This window comes from Dermochelys coriacea, chromosome 7 (assembly GCF_009764565.3).
Source record: "Dermochelys coriacea isolate rDerCor1 chromosome 7, rDerCor1.pri.v4, whole genome shotgun sequence".
Taxonomy (NCBI): Eukaryota; Metazoa; Chordata; order Testudines; family Dermochelyidae; genus Dermochelys; species Dermochelys coriacea.
In genome coordinates, this window is record NC_050074.1 from 57,056,793 (window position 1) to 57,073,259 (window position 16,467).

A 16,467-nucleotide genomic window follows, 5' to 3' on the forward strand; every position below is an offset into this window, starting at 1 on the left:
TGAAACAACTGCAGCCCAAAGTAGAATGGCTGCAAGTTGATAGCAGCAGCAGTTCTAAAATTCATCATCACAAAGCCATGACTGCTGTTTTTTTGCAATTCAAGGAAATGGTGGTCAGGACTGACACAGGGGACTGGTGGTCCATAGAAACCTATCTTGCTTTCAGCATCACTTCTAGCACTTCTAGCGAGGCCTGATTTATCTCCTTGTCTCATCAAACCCTTACACTATTTTTCATAAACAAGCCAGTTTCCATGCAAATAATTAAACACTTCAAAAATGAAGTCTAAGAGCTACATTTAAATAAGGTTAACTTTTGGGCACAAACAACACAGCAATTACATCTGGTATTCAACACACAAACGCCACGGGTAAACATCTTCACAAGCGCCTAAAGTCCCATTTTCACTTCTGAAAATGGGCCACAGCCTCCTAAATCACTCAGGTGCTTTTGAAAATTTTACCCTACAGCCCTATCATGTACAAACATACCATGTGTCTGCATATAATTTTGTGCGTCTGTATATGCACACATGCACTTGTACATTATCTAAGCTCAGTTCACACAATCCAAACAGCCATTAGTGCCTATAATTACTACAGACCCCATTCAGTTTTGAATTGGTCAATTAAAGGTGAAAGGCAGTATCTTCACATTGTCTCGTGCAACTTTTTGAATACCTAGTACAAGAAATAAACCACGGTGCAACAGGTAAGGGAGTAAGCCTTACAGTCAGAGGAAGGATTGCAGGGAAGTAGACGGGGGAAGGAAAGCAGAAGCATGATTGTCTCACCTTGTCAAAGAGACCACATTCACAGATGAGCTGCTCTCGGGCTTTGGTGTTGATGGCTATTGTGAAGCGCACATGGGGTACCAGGAGCTGTGTAGGGAAAGAGAAATGAGAAAGGAGCACAGTTTGATTCACCCTTTATGATTTCATCTCATAGCAAATGTCTGACAAGTATAAAGACCTGAAATTCCAGACTTTGATGTGATATCACCTTGGAGTGCAACCAATTAACCTATCTATTCAACTTTGTTTTCTCCTGATTCTTCAAAATATTCAGCCCACAGAAAGGAGAAAAGTGCCCAGAAAGCTGCAAACCTTTGTAAGTTTTGAGCCACTGCTTCTCAGTCAGCCCTTGTTGAAACAGAGGGATCATCTCTCTGGCACATGCTCTCGCTAGAATCTATTATTCCTTGAAAGCAATTACTTACCTTGAAAAGGGGGTGCACAGCAGGCAGCTGCCGGAACATGGCTATACCAAACACTTCTGAAATTAAGTGTGTCCGCAGAAGATGGGTCACCGTCTGATGCATGTGGAAATCCGATGAGCGAACCCAAATTTTGGCCAGTAACCAGTCGTATTTGTCATCTGATGGGAGGAAAATGGGATTGTCTGGTCCAGGGGTTTGATTGATCTGAAAGGGTTAAAAATCATTTTTTAAAACACTGCCCATAACAATGCACAGTGCCCCATTAATGGCTCAGACAACAAACATACCTGGATAGCAATGGGAACTATTTTATTCTCCAGGTTCTTATACAGTAAGCAGATGGGTGCAGACAGGTACTGTAATGTGCAAGGGTCTGTTTTGTTGGCATCAACACCATCGAGCAGTTCATAGTCCACTAGAAAAATGTTCCCTTGCTGCAGAAAGAGAAAAGGGGGCAACACATTTAAGCAGAGAGGGGGAAGGGGGCACAGGAACCAACTCACCAGACCAGAGCGTTCTGCCTCCGACAGTCTCAGTTGCTTTGGAGAAGGTGCAAGATACCCCATAGTGGACTATTACAGAATAATTTGCCCATGTGGGAAGTTTCTTCTAACCCCCTTCAGTCAGAGCTTGGTTTATGCCCTGTAATCATAGACTGGCAGTTGGACCAGGTTAGCCCAAGCTGTGCTTCATTTAACTTACCATTTAAAGACCTAACTTTTTTCTAGGAGGGCTGTTTACTTTACTGATGTGCATCTTGCTGGGGCTCAACAGCATTTTATCCAGCTTGGCTTTTCTTATGCATGAAATACAATGATCATTTGTAGAACACATTCGCCGCATCTCTGTGGTACTTTACCAGGGTCAACTGGGTTGAGTCCGCACAGTTCAACATTCCCAGTTTGCTTTAGCAAAGAGTTATGCTCTTTTTAGGCATTTGCATTGTGGTCACTTGGCATGTGCCATCACATCACACTGCCAGCTCAGGACAGATTATATGCCAAGAGCAATGGCTTATCCCCATCCCCATGGTTCTTTGCCATTGTGACTCCACTCTGCATGATGTAGGAGAGCAATTTCTCTAATGGGAATTGGACTAAAACTTGCCTACTCAATACTCAAACTGCAGGCGTTCTCTGAGGAAGTGAAAAAAGTGAGCAGAATTGCTCTAGTCTCAAAAGTTAGCTTTGCCATTACCAAACCACATGAAAGAAGATAACTGAAACCATGCCAGGATAGCACAGTGATTGGAGTGTTGTTATAAATATGGAGAGACAAAGTGAAAGAACGAGTCAATGCTCATTCAATGCTGTACCTTTATTTCCTCTTCCAGAGTCAGGTTTCTTTCCAGGCTGCATTCTACCATATCGGTGGTAACTGGAAGCTTTTTGGGTAGCTCTCTGCATCTTTTGATCATTACAGGATTGCATCCATTCAGGAACTGGTATCCAAACATAAAATCTTCCTGCCAGTGCTGCATCACATATTCTGAAGGAGACACAAGATGACAGAACAAGGAGTAATGGTCTCAAGTTGCAATGGGGGCGGTTTAGGTTGGATATTAGGAAAGACTTTTTCACTAGGAGGGTGGTAAAGCACTGGAATGCGTTACCTAGGGAGGTGGTGGAATCTCCTTCCTTAGAGGTTTTTAAGGTCCTGCTTGACAAAGCCCTGGCTGGGATGAGTTAGTTGGGGATTGGTCTTGCTTTGAGCAGGGAGTTGGACTAGATGACCTCTGAGGTCCCTTCCAACCCTGATATTCTATGATTCTATACAGCACCCATATCACTACCTGCTGATGGTTTTTGCATTATATTGTGCACAGACCCTCACTAAGTAAATGAGATATAATGAAAAACAATTATTTTCTGGATCTTTTGTGTCCTACATGTAATAGGGATTTATAACAGACACTCAAATTAAACTGCCCTTGTAGATAATAAAATATCTTCACTGTTCACTTTCTGTTCTAAGCTATTGCACATTGTGTCATTAAACAACCACTCTGTTCCCACACACTTGTGGCTGCATTTTAGTAGGGAGTGAAGCAATTCTTGAACACAAAAAGTTTGCAAAGCATTTTGGAAACCTTTTGGTGCTGTAGAGATGTAAGATCATTAGGTATGGGAATGAATTGTAACCATATATAGAAATTCTGCATCCACTTGTACTAGATTAGGCAACATTACAATATAATGCAAAATTCATTCAGCCTTTTTTTGGTTTGCTTGTTTGTTTTTGTTGTATTTGTTGCCATTCTATTACTTTTGTGTTGCACTTGGTGTTTTCCACCATTATCTTGTGTTGTAGATTTCATAATGTCATGCTGCTGTTCCAGCCAATGAAACATGAGAAAAGAACACACAGTATTCAAATTTCAACATCAGGTTACATCAAAAGAAAGTTCAGTTGATACCTCATGGGGGGGCGGGGAGAGATTTCCAGTATTTCTTATTTTCAGCCAGATCAGACATTTTGATGAAAGCTCCTTCTTGTCTACTCTAGCTTAAAGCAAGAGGACCACAGACATATGGAAATATAAAGATGTATGGATCTGAAAAGTAATATTTCAAGACAGCAATTCCTTTCTACCAGAAGTAAAATATTGTGGATTGCTTCAAGATTATATTTCCATCATGTCTGCAAATTGCACTGTGATTTTGTATCTATACTGGAAGTTGGGATGAGGTGGCAACATTTCTCATGTTTGAGACAGAAACCATGGGATTGCAAAGAACAGTAACTTGAACTCATCCTCATATTGGTTCCGAGTCTGCAAACACTTACACATATGCTTAGCTTTAAGCAGGGGAATGGTCATATTAAGCATTAATCCTAATTAAATCAAAGTCAAGCACATACACAAATGTTTGTAGCATTGAAGAGCCTTATTATTCGACAGAAAAGTTTAGTTAATTTATATGGCTTTCATTTATAATAAAGTAAAGTACTTTAGGAAGCAATCTTATTACATGTAACAAAATATTGTAATCAGGTTGCAACAGCTCTGCATGCCCTATGTGGCATTGTTTCTTGTATTCAAGAGATCAGAGGCATTACCCATATTTTTGTTAATTCCCTTTTTGCTCGACTAAACAGTTAACAGCTTCAGGGAATCTATGTATAAAATTCTCAACTAGCACCTAAGGAAGTTTAAAGGGACACCATCAATTTAAAAAACCTAAGCATTCTTTTGTCTGAAAATCTTTTGCCTACTTTTGTTTCAAGTAAAAGTGGAGATTACTACAATTAACTGAAAGGAATCAGAGAAAATGTGTTTTATTTTGGTATCTGACAGCATTTGGTGTAGAGTCAGTTTCACTGTTTTCCTTTCGTGGTCAGGGAGGGCAGTTTCCCGTTTGTGTGAGTCTTTCACACAGCAACACAGAGAGAAAAACGTAAAACAAATGTGATTGTAAAACCCCAAACGTTGGCAAGAGAACTTGGGAGCAGGTGTAATCATAGAAATGTCAGACTGGGAGAGGCCTCAAGAGGTCCAAAGTCCATCCCCCACACGCTAAGGCAGGATCAACACATGAAACTACTTGTGATTCATTTTTGGAAAATGACTAGATTCCGGGTAGCATTTTCAAAAGTGCACTTAGATTTCTATACCCCACTAATTTTCAATAAGAATTAGGAGCCTAAATCACTTTTGAAAATGGGGCTTTGGTTCTCTGGCCTGGGCCAAGCAGGATTTCCATAACAGTCCCTTCTAGCCTTAAATTCGATGAATTTGAAGTTTTCAGAAGTACCCAAAAGGACAGATTTACAAAGGTATCTAGGCATCTAAAGATGCAGACAGGTGCCTGATGGGATTTTCAAAAGCACTTGAACAGATTACGTGCCTAACTCTCCTTGAAATCAATGGAAATTGGGTTCCTGACCTGCTTAACTGCTTTGAAAAATCCCATTAGGTGCCAATGTGCATCTTCATGTACCTAAATACCTTTGAAAGTCTGTCCCTAAGTGACTTAGGGACTTTTGACAGTGATCATATATATTCCCTCTGCCAGAAGGGACCAATAGTCTGGCCTCCGGCCTAGCATGGGGCAGAAAACCTCCCCCGAGAATCCTGCCTCCAACCCAGCTATTTGTGTTTGAAGTAGCACTTGATTTTCAAGTTGAGGGGTGTCCCTTTAGCCCCATAAAACTAGAGTTCTAACTGCTCATCTAAACTGTGCATTTCAGACAGCGTGTGGCTGAGGCAGATCAGAACAGACCAGATGCTCAGGCGTGAGCCACTTCCGTTCCAGTTAGTACTAAGAAAGGGGAACAATTAGTCACTCTATGAAGCAAACACTGACAAGTGAAGACAAACCCACCAGAGATTGTATTGCTGATTCGGACAAAGATCTTCTCGAAATCTGCAAAGTCACTCCAGGAGGACTGGAACATGTGCATGAACCGGTTGACATAGAGATTCTCCATTCTATGGAAAAGACGACACTAGAAAGCCATTTGCAGCCTCCTCACCACCCTTCTTATACTTCTCCCCTTACCACACACACAGTAAATTTCATAGTGGTGAAATGTGTGACATTATCCTCTCTAAAGACTGGGCTGCATCTACACCCATCTATAGAACTGCATTCAAATATTTGGTCTCAAAATTTCCCCCCACACTCTCCCTCTTGGGAGAAAGAAAAAGACAGAACCACACGTGACTAATGCTAGCCATGTCATTTCATCCACGGGAGGGGGCTTGGGTGCTGGGTGCAGAGAACCTGAATGGAACAGATTGGGTGGGAGGTGCTTAGCAATTCTCTCACTGGTACGTTGGCAGTCCAAATCCATGCCACATTGTTTAACCCGATCAACAGCAGATCTAGATGGCCTTGTAGTAAAAGTGCTATCAGAACCAAGTATTATTAAGAACACCTACCACTGGCAGTACTGGGGAGAGGCATTGGTGTTAGACCAACACTGGGAGAATTGTTGAAAACATTCCCTGTAGATGAGACACTATTTATCTAGCTCTGCTAAGTACATCTATGGCCCCTCATCACTGTGGAATCTGAACACCCAACAACCCTTAATGGATTTATCCTCACAACTCCCCTTTGGGGCAAGGCAGTGCCTTAATCCCCATTAAACACAAGGGGAAGCGAAGTCCAGAGTGACTAAGCCATAGCTTCTCAAAGGGATTTAGGTGCCTAGTGCACATTGATTTAAATGGGACTTAGGCAACTCAGTATCTTTGAAGATTCGGCCCTAAGTGACTTGCCCAAGGTCACAACACAGGAAGCCTGTGGGAGAGAACACGCTTGAAGCCAGGTCTTCCAAGTCCTAGATCAGCCCCACCACCTTGCCTGGAATTTCACTCAACCTGGTCTCCAGAATACAAGCAGCACCAACAGCCGCAGAGCAAGTTTCTCCACAGCGTCCCATCAATAAGCCTCAGCCCTAGAGCAGGAGGGGAGCTCCTGTGCAAATTCAAGAGACACCCTGGGGTTTTTTTGCCTTCCTCTGCAGCATGGGGCATGGGTCAGTTGCAGGTTTAAACTAGTGTAAATGGTGGATTCTCTGCACGACCTTAAACCATGATTTGAGGACTTCAGTAATCCAGCCAGAGGTTAGGGATCTACTGCAGGAATGGGTGGGTGAGGTTCTGTGGCCTGTGATGTGCAGGAAATCAGACTAGATGATCACGATGGTCCCTTCTGGCCTGAAAATCTCTGAGCCTATGAGTTTATGGTCAGAAAGCTCCACCAGATCGTCTGGTCTGATCTGTATCCCACAGGTCGCTAGCATCACCCAGCACCCACAAGTGACATTAGTGCTAATTGTAGGGGTGGTGTATCATGTGGCCAGCTGTCTTCTGGGGAGTGAACTGAGGTGGAGTTTTCAATCACACCTATGTGATTTAGGCACCTGACTCCCTTTGAAAATCCTACTCGTACTAGGTAGGTCTCAGCATAAGAGTCTGGACACAAGACGATTATTGCAGGAGCTACAGAGGATTTTCCCCTTGTGCCTATTACCAAAAAAACAGGATGTGTTTGTTTTATTGTTACCTTCCTCCACCCCCACCCCCCGCCACATTCCTCTCTCTCTTCCATTGCATTCTGGCTGACCTTGTGGACTGTCAGCTCTCTGACCCTTGTCTTTACAACGGGATCCTGATCTCTGATTGGGGTCCCTAGATGTTACTGCATTAGAAATAATAATATGTCCATTTGTTTTGCCTTCATCTGTAACAGGCATGTGCCAAGGACAGAGGCAGGATACTGCACTCAGAGGACCAACCGTCTAAACAAGAACCACATCCAAAACCTACACCAGGAAAATCTAATCTCGGAGTGGTAGAAGAAGGAACGATGTCAATGGGTGTAATCTAGTAGGGTTTAAGCGAACTAGCCAATAATACATCATGTGGGAAGCCAGGCCAGTAGATAGCATTCCTCAGTCTGGTGCTGACATTAAGAACTGGCTAAAAGAGAGGGTGAAGAAGTTATAATAAATGGCAACATAAATTCATAAAACAGTAAGGGTGGGATGCATTGAGAACTCTGTGTTATTCAATCAGTGGATAATGTGATGCTCTATTTAATTAAGTGAAAATCTCAAGAACCAAATAATCTGATTTAAGAAATAGTCTGAATGCAGGCCTGGAAGTCAGACTCTCCCCAGTTCTAATCCCAGCTCAGACACAGGCTTCCTCTATAGCTTTGGTCAAGTCACTTCACCGCTCCATACCTCTGTTTGCCCACCTATAAATAGGGATAATCAGATTGACTTACCCCATGGGCTTAAAGTTAGTGAAGTGCTATGCACATGCAAAGCTTTAGTATTAAAAAGAAATCACTTCTTTCAACTGAAAGGTGAGGAGCAGGCTGGACTGGAGGAGGGCTTTGTCCTGACACTGGGGCTGGAACAGAGGAGGGGCTCTGTGCTGACACTGACAATCTGTTGAGAAGAAACTGACCAGCAACACTAAGGTGAACCAGGCAATGGAAAAGGGACATCTGCGGAGACTACCGGAGGATCTGAAGTAAGAGCTTGTGGGGAAGTGGCCAGAAGAGCGAATTCATTGTCAGTCAAGGCAGATTCGTGCCCCTAGACTAGGACAGCACTAGACACTGCCAGGGAGGCCAAAAGGCTGGGGTGGCAGGAAGAAAGCGTTTGCAAAAGGGCCCCCAGAATGAGACGGCAGCAAATGAGGGGAAAAAAATGGTGCTTGGCTGCACTGAGAGGGGAATTTATCCATGAATCAGGGAGATAAGATGCTGAACAGGGACAGGTGTGAAATAGTCCATTTGTTTCTGGGTACCAAGATTATAACAGAAGAAGTAACAAGAGGCACCTAAGGGTGTGCTAAGAGGGAAAGCTGGTAGATCTGTGTAGCCTGGAAAAGGAGGTGATTTACATGACATCTGATCCTAGTTTATAGGGATCAGAAAGGATCATACAAGGACCAAGAGAAGGCCCTTCTCTGAGCATCAAGAAGGGAGACTAAAGCATGGACATGATTTTAGGCTAAGGCCGGATAACAGGAAGGGCTGCTTCTCCCAGAGGGTCATTGGATGTTGGATGAGTCTCAGGAAGAAGCAAGAAGTGAGCAGAATTATAAGTGAATTTACAGTCCCTACTTGGGAACTGCCCATCCAGTTTAAACTTCCTGTCCAGCCAGACCCAGCAGGTTCTAAAGCTCTAACTAGCAAGTTAAAAAAACACTTAACTTTACAAAGCTAAATAGGCAGAAAATCATTTCAAACGCTACTTGGGTTGCCAGTTTTGGCTGGACATATTCTTGGAGGTTTCATCACATGACATAATCTTTAATTAAAGACGCATCACATGACAATCATTAATTCCTGTAGACTCCAGGACAATCCTGGAGGGTTGGCAACCCTAACCCTACCAAACTGCAGCTGCCTCTGGGGTGGAACACTGTTGCTTTTTAACAGTGCACAGCAATCACACATGACACAATAGTTTGGTTTAAGATAAGCGCAGAATATCATACCTGCTTGAAACTGCAGAAGGAGAAGAGGGAGTGAGAATGTAAATCCCCCGATGGGAACAGGACACCAGGATTAACTCCCATATACTTGCAAGGTGTGCTGTGGGATCTTTAGATTCTATAGGTGCTTTTGCATGAGACATAAAACAGAAGGCAAAAGACAGCACCTCTAGCAGCAGTGGCTCCTTCTGGAGCATCAGATCAGTACAGATGCTGAAGGAACTGTACCACCTCCAGAATTAATAACTCCCTTCATATTTTTTCTGGCATTGTCGGTCTCCCACCCAGGTACTGACCTGTCTTGATCCTGCTTAGATTGGGAGAGGCCAACATGGAGGTGGTGTGGCTGTTGAAGAGCTGAATAAACCAGTCCAATAGAGACATTAAAGCACGTTTTTTTTCAGAAGTGGCCACTGATTTTGGGTTCCCAACTTGAGATCCTTGGGCCAGATTTTTCCCGAAGGTTTGAGCACCCATGTCTCCAGTTGAAGCCAGTGGGAGCTACAGGTGTTCAAAACCTCTGAGACTCAAGCCCAAAGCGCATTAGGTTAGGCATTCACAAATGGGGGCACCCAAAATTCAAAGCCACTTTGAAACCCTGGTTGAATGCGACCCCAATATACTGACTGGACAAACCCACTTCGCAATCTGAAGAATGGAGCTGGTGTTCTCTCCATCACAGTAAAGTCTTCTCCCCACACCTGGGTTCTTACGAAGTTATACATGTCACTCCTAATGATGCCAACGGGCGTAACGAACTTGAAACCCGAGGCAGCGGGAGGAGAGTTTATAACCCAGAGAATTGAAAAGAAAATTATTGGTCTCTGAAGATTCAAAACTAGCACAAGGATCCCAACTGCAGAAATAGTTATTTCCAGCTGCCTACTTACACTGATGCAACTTGCAATCGTGTAATGGATGGCAGCCTCCTCTGCAATTCCTGGCTTTAGTCTAGAGCATGAGATTACCATGCCCCTTTGCTCTGCTACAGGGAGAGACATGCATGCAGCCATGCTCAGCTATTTAAAAGCCAGTTCACTGGAAAGGAAACCACAATGCTTCCTCTTCTTGAAGAACTTCCCCCCCCGAAGAAACTCGGAACAAAACTCTACTCTCCTTTGGCAATCGGGCACTGCATAGGAGTGAGGTAGACATGGCTGGGAATTGTTTGCAATATGGCATCTTCACATCCAGGTTGCTAGCCCAGCACAGCCATACACTCTGGGACTCTGGCACAGAGTTCAGGGCGAGCTTTGCCGTTTGCCAGACATCCACACCTTCTAGATTAGCCACCCTGTGCTCCAAACACCGGCTTACACATGACTTTCCTCAGTAACCTCCTGATATTGAGTTCGGTTTTAAATGTTCCATGTGATGGTGCTTACACCATGGGACTATTCCATAGTTAGCACATTTTCCCTTGGCTCATATTCACTCCCAGTTATACCCTAGCAGTTGTACTCTGTGCTTACAAACACCCTTCACTGCCTTTCTCTACAACACAGACCCTCACCTGAACACTAACCCTGTCGTGGGTTTTCCAGTTCTGGGTCCCAGCCACTTCCAGAGACAGGCATCCCAGCCCCCCAGTACTGGGATTTTATTTCTTCCATAAAAAAAACTGCTTCCCAATTTCCTTTCCTTGCATGTGTCTGACATATCACATTGCTTCTGGGGAACAGCTGCCTTAAAGATTTAGGTTCCTAGGAAGTGGGGATAACCCATTGGAGATGCTAGCTCTCCCCACTCTTCTAAATGCTTTGTGTAATTCTTTTCACTATTATCAGGATATCTGGTAACATGCTGCAAATACCACAGCTGGCTTTTCACATGTGGCTGCTCTTACTATGTCACCAAAAGCCCTGCAATGTAGCTCCTTGAGGTTGGGGAGCAGGCATCTTGCACTAGCATAGGTAGCATCTCCTTGTGAATATGTGCTTTAAAAGCTTGTAAATAACCTGTGCAACAGTTAAGGGAACTGGCACAGATCCTAATAATAATAGAATAAGGAACATGTTCCTGGATCAGGGCTGGCTCTGTAATGCCTCTTTAGGGGATTCTCCTAAATGCCTTCGTGAGCATTCACAGCCAGTGTCTGGACTGAGGGAGTAGCCGCAGGACCTTTCGCCAGTTTCTCTTGCATGGATCTCTTTCTGTGGGGTTGCCCCACACTTTGTTCCAAGCCCATGTTGTGACTGTATAACAGTGAGTTGCCTGTTCTATGCCAGGCACTGCTCCCTGTAGAGCAAGCAAACATCATACCACCATCCTTCCTGCATGCTTCTCCAAACGGCATAGTTATAAACGCATGGAGCCTCATCCCCAACTTCCCATGAGACTGGGAAGGTGAGCCACAGAGCTGACCGGCGCAAAATGTTTGCAAGTAACTCCGAAACCAGAAGAGGCTTCCCTGGTGTCATCACAAATGCTGAACTCAGCCCTGGTTTGCTTGTAGCTCTGCTAGAGATCATTCAGAGAACTTCCGAACCAGCCTCAGACTGCAAAAGGTGTCACTTCCCTTGGATCCAATGCAAAACCAGGGGCACAGAAACTGTTTTCACTAAGCTTCATGAGCTAAACCACAGTGGTATCACAGACTGGATCACAGCCATCTTTCACATGGTCTGGTTAAGCATCAATAATTCACACATTTCAGCCACCAGACCCAATTATCTGATGAACCCCATACCCCGCCCTATCAAATGCTGGGCTTGGAACCCTAGTTTTACAGTCCCCAAAGCTCTACCACCCGAGCTAAAGGAGAACTCCCCTAGCTGTCAGCAGTAGCAGGTCCCTTCCCCTAACTTTGGATCAGGCACTAGAGCAGAGTATTGCATACTGCTACTCATGTTACTAAGGACACAGAGAAAGCCAGCGGCAGATCTGAGAGCAGAGTTTCTGGGGTGAACTCCTGATACCACTGAAGATCCCCACCCCCTTTCCTCTAACCACAGAACTCAGTCCCCCTCAAGAAAAGAACCCAGTACTCTGCTCTAACCACCACGTCTCTTAAGCAAAATATTCAGTTCCTAAGTGACTTCACTAAGTGAAAGCCCATGGAACTTGTGCTTCTAGGGACTGCACTTACAAGGATATGTAGGTGCCTGAACATGCTGCTTTGCACCTAGTGGGATTTATGTAAGCACCTAAACGGTTAGGCACCTAAGTCCCATTGATTTCAAAGGGAGTTAGACACTTCTAAAAATCCCACTAGGCATTTGTTTGCATCTTTAGGGGCCAAAATACCTTAGAAAATTTGACCCCAGGTTACTTAGATGCTTTTGAAATGTTTACCCTGGGTCTTTAAAAAACCACCTCCAAGATTTTCCAGTCGTACTGATCTACAGTACTTTAAAATATTTTGGACATTATCACTGCTTATTGCACATTCTTTCCCCCCACTATGTCCTGGCAGCTTCAAATTGCATTTCTCTTCCCTTCTTGTCCTAAAGAACTGAGCAATTTTGCTGTGCACTGCTTAGCCGCTGCTGCATTCTATCCCAGAGGTGGCTGCATTTCAGTGGTGGGTGAAATGATTCTTGTATCTAGTTTGTAAACTGCTTTGGGATCCTGCAGGCTGGTTGGTGCTATATAAATGTAAGATGATATTGTAAAGAGGACATCTCACCTCCTGCATGGTGAAATAGTGGCATTTGAAGGTTGATAGAGCAGTTACTGCTTCGACATCAGGCCTGCCTACAGTACCAAAATGAGGAACTCAGAAAGGGATACATTGCAAAACACCTTAAGACCTGAAGAAGAGCTCCGTGTAGGTTTGAAAGCTTGTTGCTCTCCCCAACAGAAGTTGATCCAGTAACAGACATTACCTCATCCACCCTGTCTCTCTAAACACCTTATGTCACTGACAATAAATGAAAGGATTGTTCTTTAGAAACCCAATAAATATACAAAGAGAAATAATACAACTAACAACTTGACAACTGCATGCAGAGTTATGCTCGACACAAACAGATCCACTTCCCTGGAAGTCAAATTCATTGACAAATCTGGCCTTTATGGAGAAATGAAACTCAATCTGTTCAGCATTTACACAGTCTGTTGGCAACTGCAGACTTCAGTTACATTCCTTTTAGGAAAGAGAAAGCCTATCAAAGCGAAGGTTAAGAGGTGATTTGATCACAGCCTCTAAGTACCTACGTGAGAAATATTTGTGATAAGAGAGGACTCTTTAATTTTGCAGGCAAAGGCATAGCCAGAAGTTATGGGCTCAATGCAAGAGCAGGAATTCTCTGGCCTGTGTGTTATACAGGATGTCAGACTACAATCTCTGGGGTCCCCCTTCTGGCCTTACCAATCAAGGAATCTATGAAACAGTTAGAGCTCCTGAAAAAAAAGAAAAGGAGTACTTGTGGCACCTTGGAGACTAACAGATTTATTTGAGCATACGCTTTCATGAGCTACAGCTCACTTCATCGGATGCATGTAGTGGAAAATACAGTGGGGAGTTTTTATATACACAGAGAACATGAAACAATGGGTGTTACCATACACACTGTAACAAGAGTGATCAGGTAAGGTGAGCTATTAGCAGCAGGAGCGTGAGGGTGGGGTGGGGGGGAACCTTTTGTAGTGATCATCAAGGTGGGCCATTTCCAGCAGTTGACAAGAATGTGTGAGGAACAAGTGTGTGTGTGTGTGTGTGTGGGGGGGGGGGGGGGGGGGGGGGAGGAATAAACATGGGGAAATAGTTTTACTTTGTGAATGACACATCCACTCCCAGTCTTTAGTCAAGCCTAAGTTAATTGTATCCAGTTTGCAAATTAATTCCAATTCAGCAGTCTCTCGTTGGAGTCTGTTTTTGAAGGTTTTTTGTTGAAGAATTGCCACTTTTAGGTCTGTAATCGAGTGACCAAAGAGACTGAAGTGTTCTCCGACCGGTGTTTGAATGTTATAATTCTTGACGTCTGATTTGTGTTCATTTATTCTTTTATGTAGAGACTGTCCAGTTTGACCAATGTACATGGTAGAGGGGCATTGCTGGCACATATCACATTAGTAGATATGCAGGTGAAAGAGCCTCTGATAGTGTGGTTGATGTGATTAGGATTATAACATTCAAAAACCAGTTGGAGAACACTTCAATCTCTTTGGTCACTCAATTCTTCAAACAAAAAAAACTTCAAAAACAGACTCCAACGAGAGACGGCTGACCCTTGGTTTGACTTCTGCTCCATCCACTCGGGTTGACCATCCAATTCCCAGTTATAACATTCCTCAAATATTCTCACTGAATCTAATGGGACCATGTTTCAGAGTAGCAGCCGTGTTAGTCTGTATTCGCAAAAAGAAAAGGAGTACTTGTGGCACCTTAGAGACTAACAAATTTATTTGAGCATAAGCTTTCGTGAGCTACAGCTCACTTCATCCGATGCATTGGTGGAAAATGTGACTAGTAAGGTACTATGCACAGTGAGTAGGGGTATCAGAATCTGGCCCTTAAGCAGAATAGCTATTTACTAACTGTGAGCATCAGTCAAAGGGGAAACATTGGACTATGATCTGTAACATCAATTTAATCACATGCTGTAACACCCAGATCTCTCTGCTGCTGTCATGAACAAGGCAGCAATGAACCGTAAGAGGGGGTACATTAGTCAGGTATTCGTTCATGCCTTGAGTACACTGGGTAGCATACAATGGAAGGCTAAGTGCCTGCAGCTGCTGGAGAAGGATCCCAATAGCCTGTTTGTGGATACCCTGGAGGGGCTCATTGCTATGTAGAGTCCGGCTCCTTCTCTTCAAGAGCCATATTTGCATTTCAAAAAAAGTTTTAAAACAACCAGTGTCCATCCACTATGAAAAATCCTTCCTAGGAGAAGGAAAAGTAGTAGGGAGAAGAAAAAGAGAAATGCCACTGTGGGACCAGGTGTGGCTGAGTGGGATGGATGCTCTCTCGTGCTCCCAACCTCCAATTTAACAACAATAGAATTCTATGCAACACGATGTGCAAAGGCATTTTCCTCTTGTTTTGGTGGTGAAGGCCAAACACGTATTGCTGTGAGTTGGGGCATGGTTGTGACACCATAAAGAAGGCCCAATGAGATCATGGCGTGGGACAATCCAGGTGCCCAGCTGGACTCTGGGAAATAATAGTCCTTAGTTTGGATTAAATCATGTTGGCTGACATTAATGATGTCTGGTTCCTCTAACCGGCAACAACACAGATTTTAAAACAGCATTTAAAAAATTTTTACCAAATGATTAATAGAATCGGAGATGGAATGATATACTGGGCTTGTCTAATCCAACCCCTGGTGGGTAAGACAGGCTTATTCTCAGTGAGGGCTGTCCACCAGCTGGTGACTGTCTCATTCCCCCTGAACTGAGTTCCATGGGCTCTTTAATGCTGATGAATGGTCACAACCATGTTTCATGAGTGAGGTGAGAGATGCAGGTGTTGGTGGGTTGGCTGGAGATTTCACTAACCCACATGCTTCAGACAAGTTATGCTTAATTGTGGGTTATCCCACCAAAAAGGTATTGTACACTGCATGCCCAGTCTTTGCTCAGCAGACATTCCCTGTACCTTGGCATGTCACCAATGTCTCTTTTGCTCCTGTGACCCCCAAAGCATGATTTAGAGAGATGCCTAAAACTTTTCCAGCTCAAAGCTCCAAATGTTGCAAATTTTTTTTTTTTTTTTTCATTTCAAAGACAAATTTGGGGGGAGGGTTTGCAGTATCTTCCCCATTTATTGACCAACCATAAAACCACTTCCAAATTTTCAAACTTCAATATCTCAATGAATTTTCTAGTTTTTAAAATTTAAAAGAAGGGAAACATCTTTAACAAAATAAAATTTCATGCATGGCCCCCACCCCCTGCTTTTCTGATCAGAAAATCTGCAGAATTCTGAGCCCCCAGAAACACATACGCTTTGGAGTAGTTCAGAACGAAATCGACTCCTTTCTCACTGTCAAACTGGATGTCACGAGGCAAGTCACTGTGAGAATTCGCATCGATGCTTAAAGGAAAGCCGGGATGCCATTCCTTCCATCTGAGAAAGGGAAGAGGGGAAAAAAGGAAAAGGAGTGGTGTCAACTAGGTAAACAGCACAGCATAGTAACTTTAATGCCATTATTATTAATTATTTGTATTACCATAAGGATAAAAGAGCTGCTATACTGGGTCAAACGATGGGCCATCTTGCCCAGTATCCTGTCTCCAACAGTGGCCAGCACCAGCACTTTAGGGGAATTTCACAGAACACGGCAATCATGGAGTGATCCATCTGTCTTCTCCCAGAGCATGGGGTTGGCTA

The 16,467-nt window shown here is 43.7% G+C and overlaps 1 protein-coding gene across 1 annotated transcript in view; it reads right to left on the minus strand.

Annotated features, from left to right (window-relative positions):
• ALOX5 (arachidonate 5-lipoxygenase) overlaps positions 1–16,467 on the minus strand; it is a 51,994-nt gene that overhangs the window by 9,687 nt on the left and 25,840 nt on the right. Inside the window, exons 4-9 of the mRNA XM_038411584.2 lie at positions 16,081–16,203; positions 5,545–5,651; positions 2,535–2,707; positions 1,507–1,653; positions 1,220–1,423; positions 795–881 (exon numbers count right to left, since the gene is read on the minus strand). Coding sequence (XP_038267512.1) covers positions 795–881; positions 1,220–1,423; positions 1,507–1,653; positions 2,535–2,707; positions 5,545–5,651; positions 16,081–16,203 — 841 coding nt within the window. The remainder of the gene's footprint in view (positions 1–794; positions 882–1,219; positions 1,424–1,506; positions 1,654–2,534; positions 2,708–5,544; positions 5,652–16,080; positions 16,204–16,467) is intronic.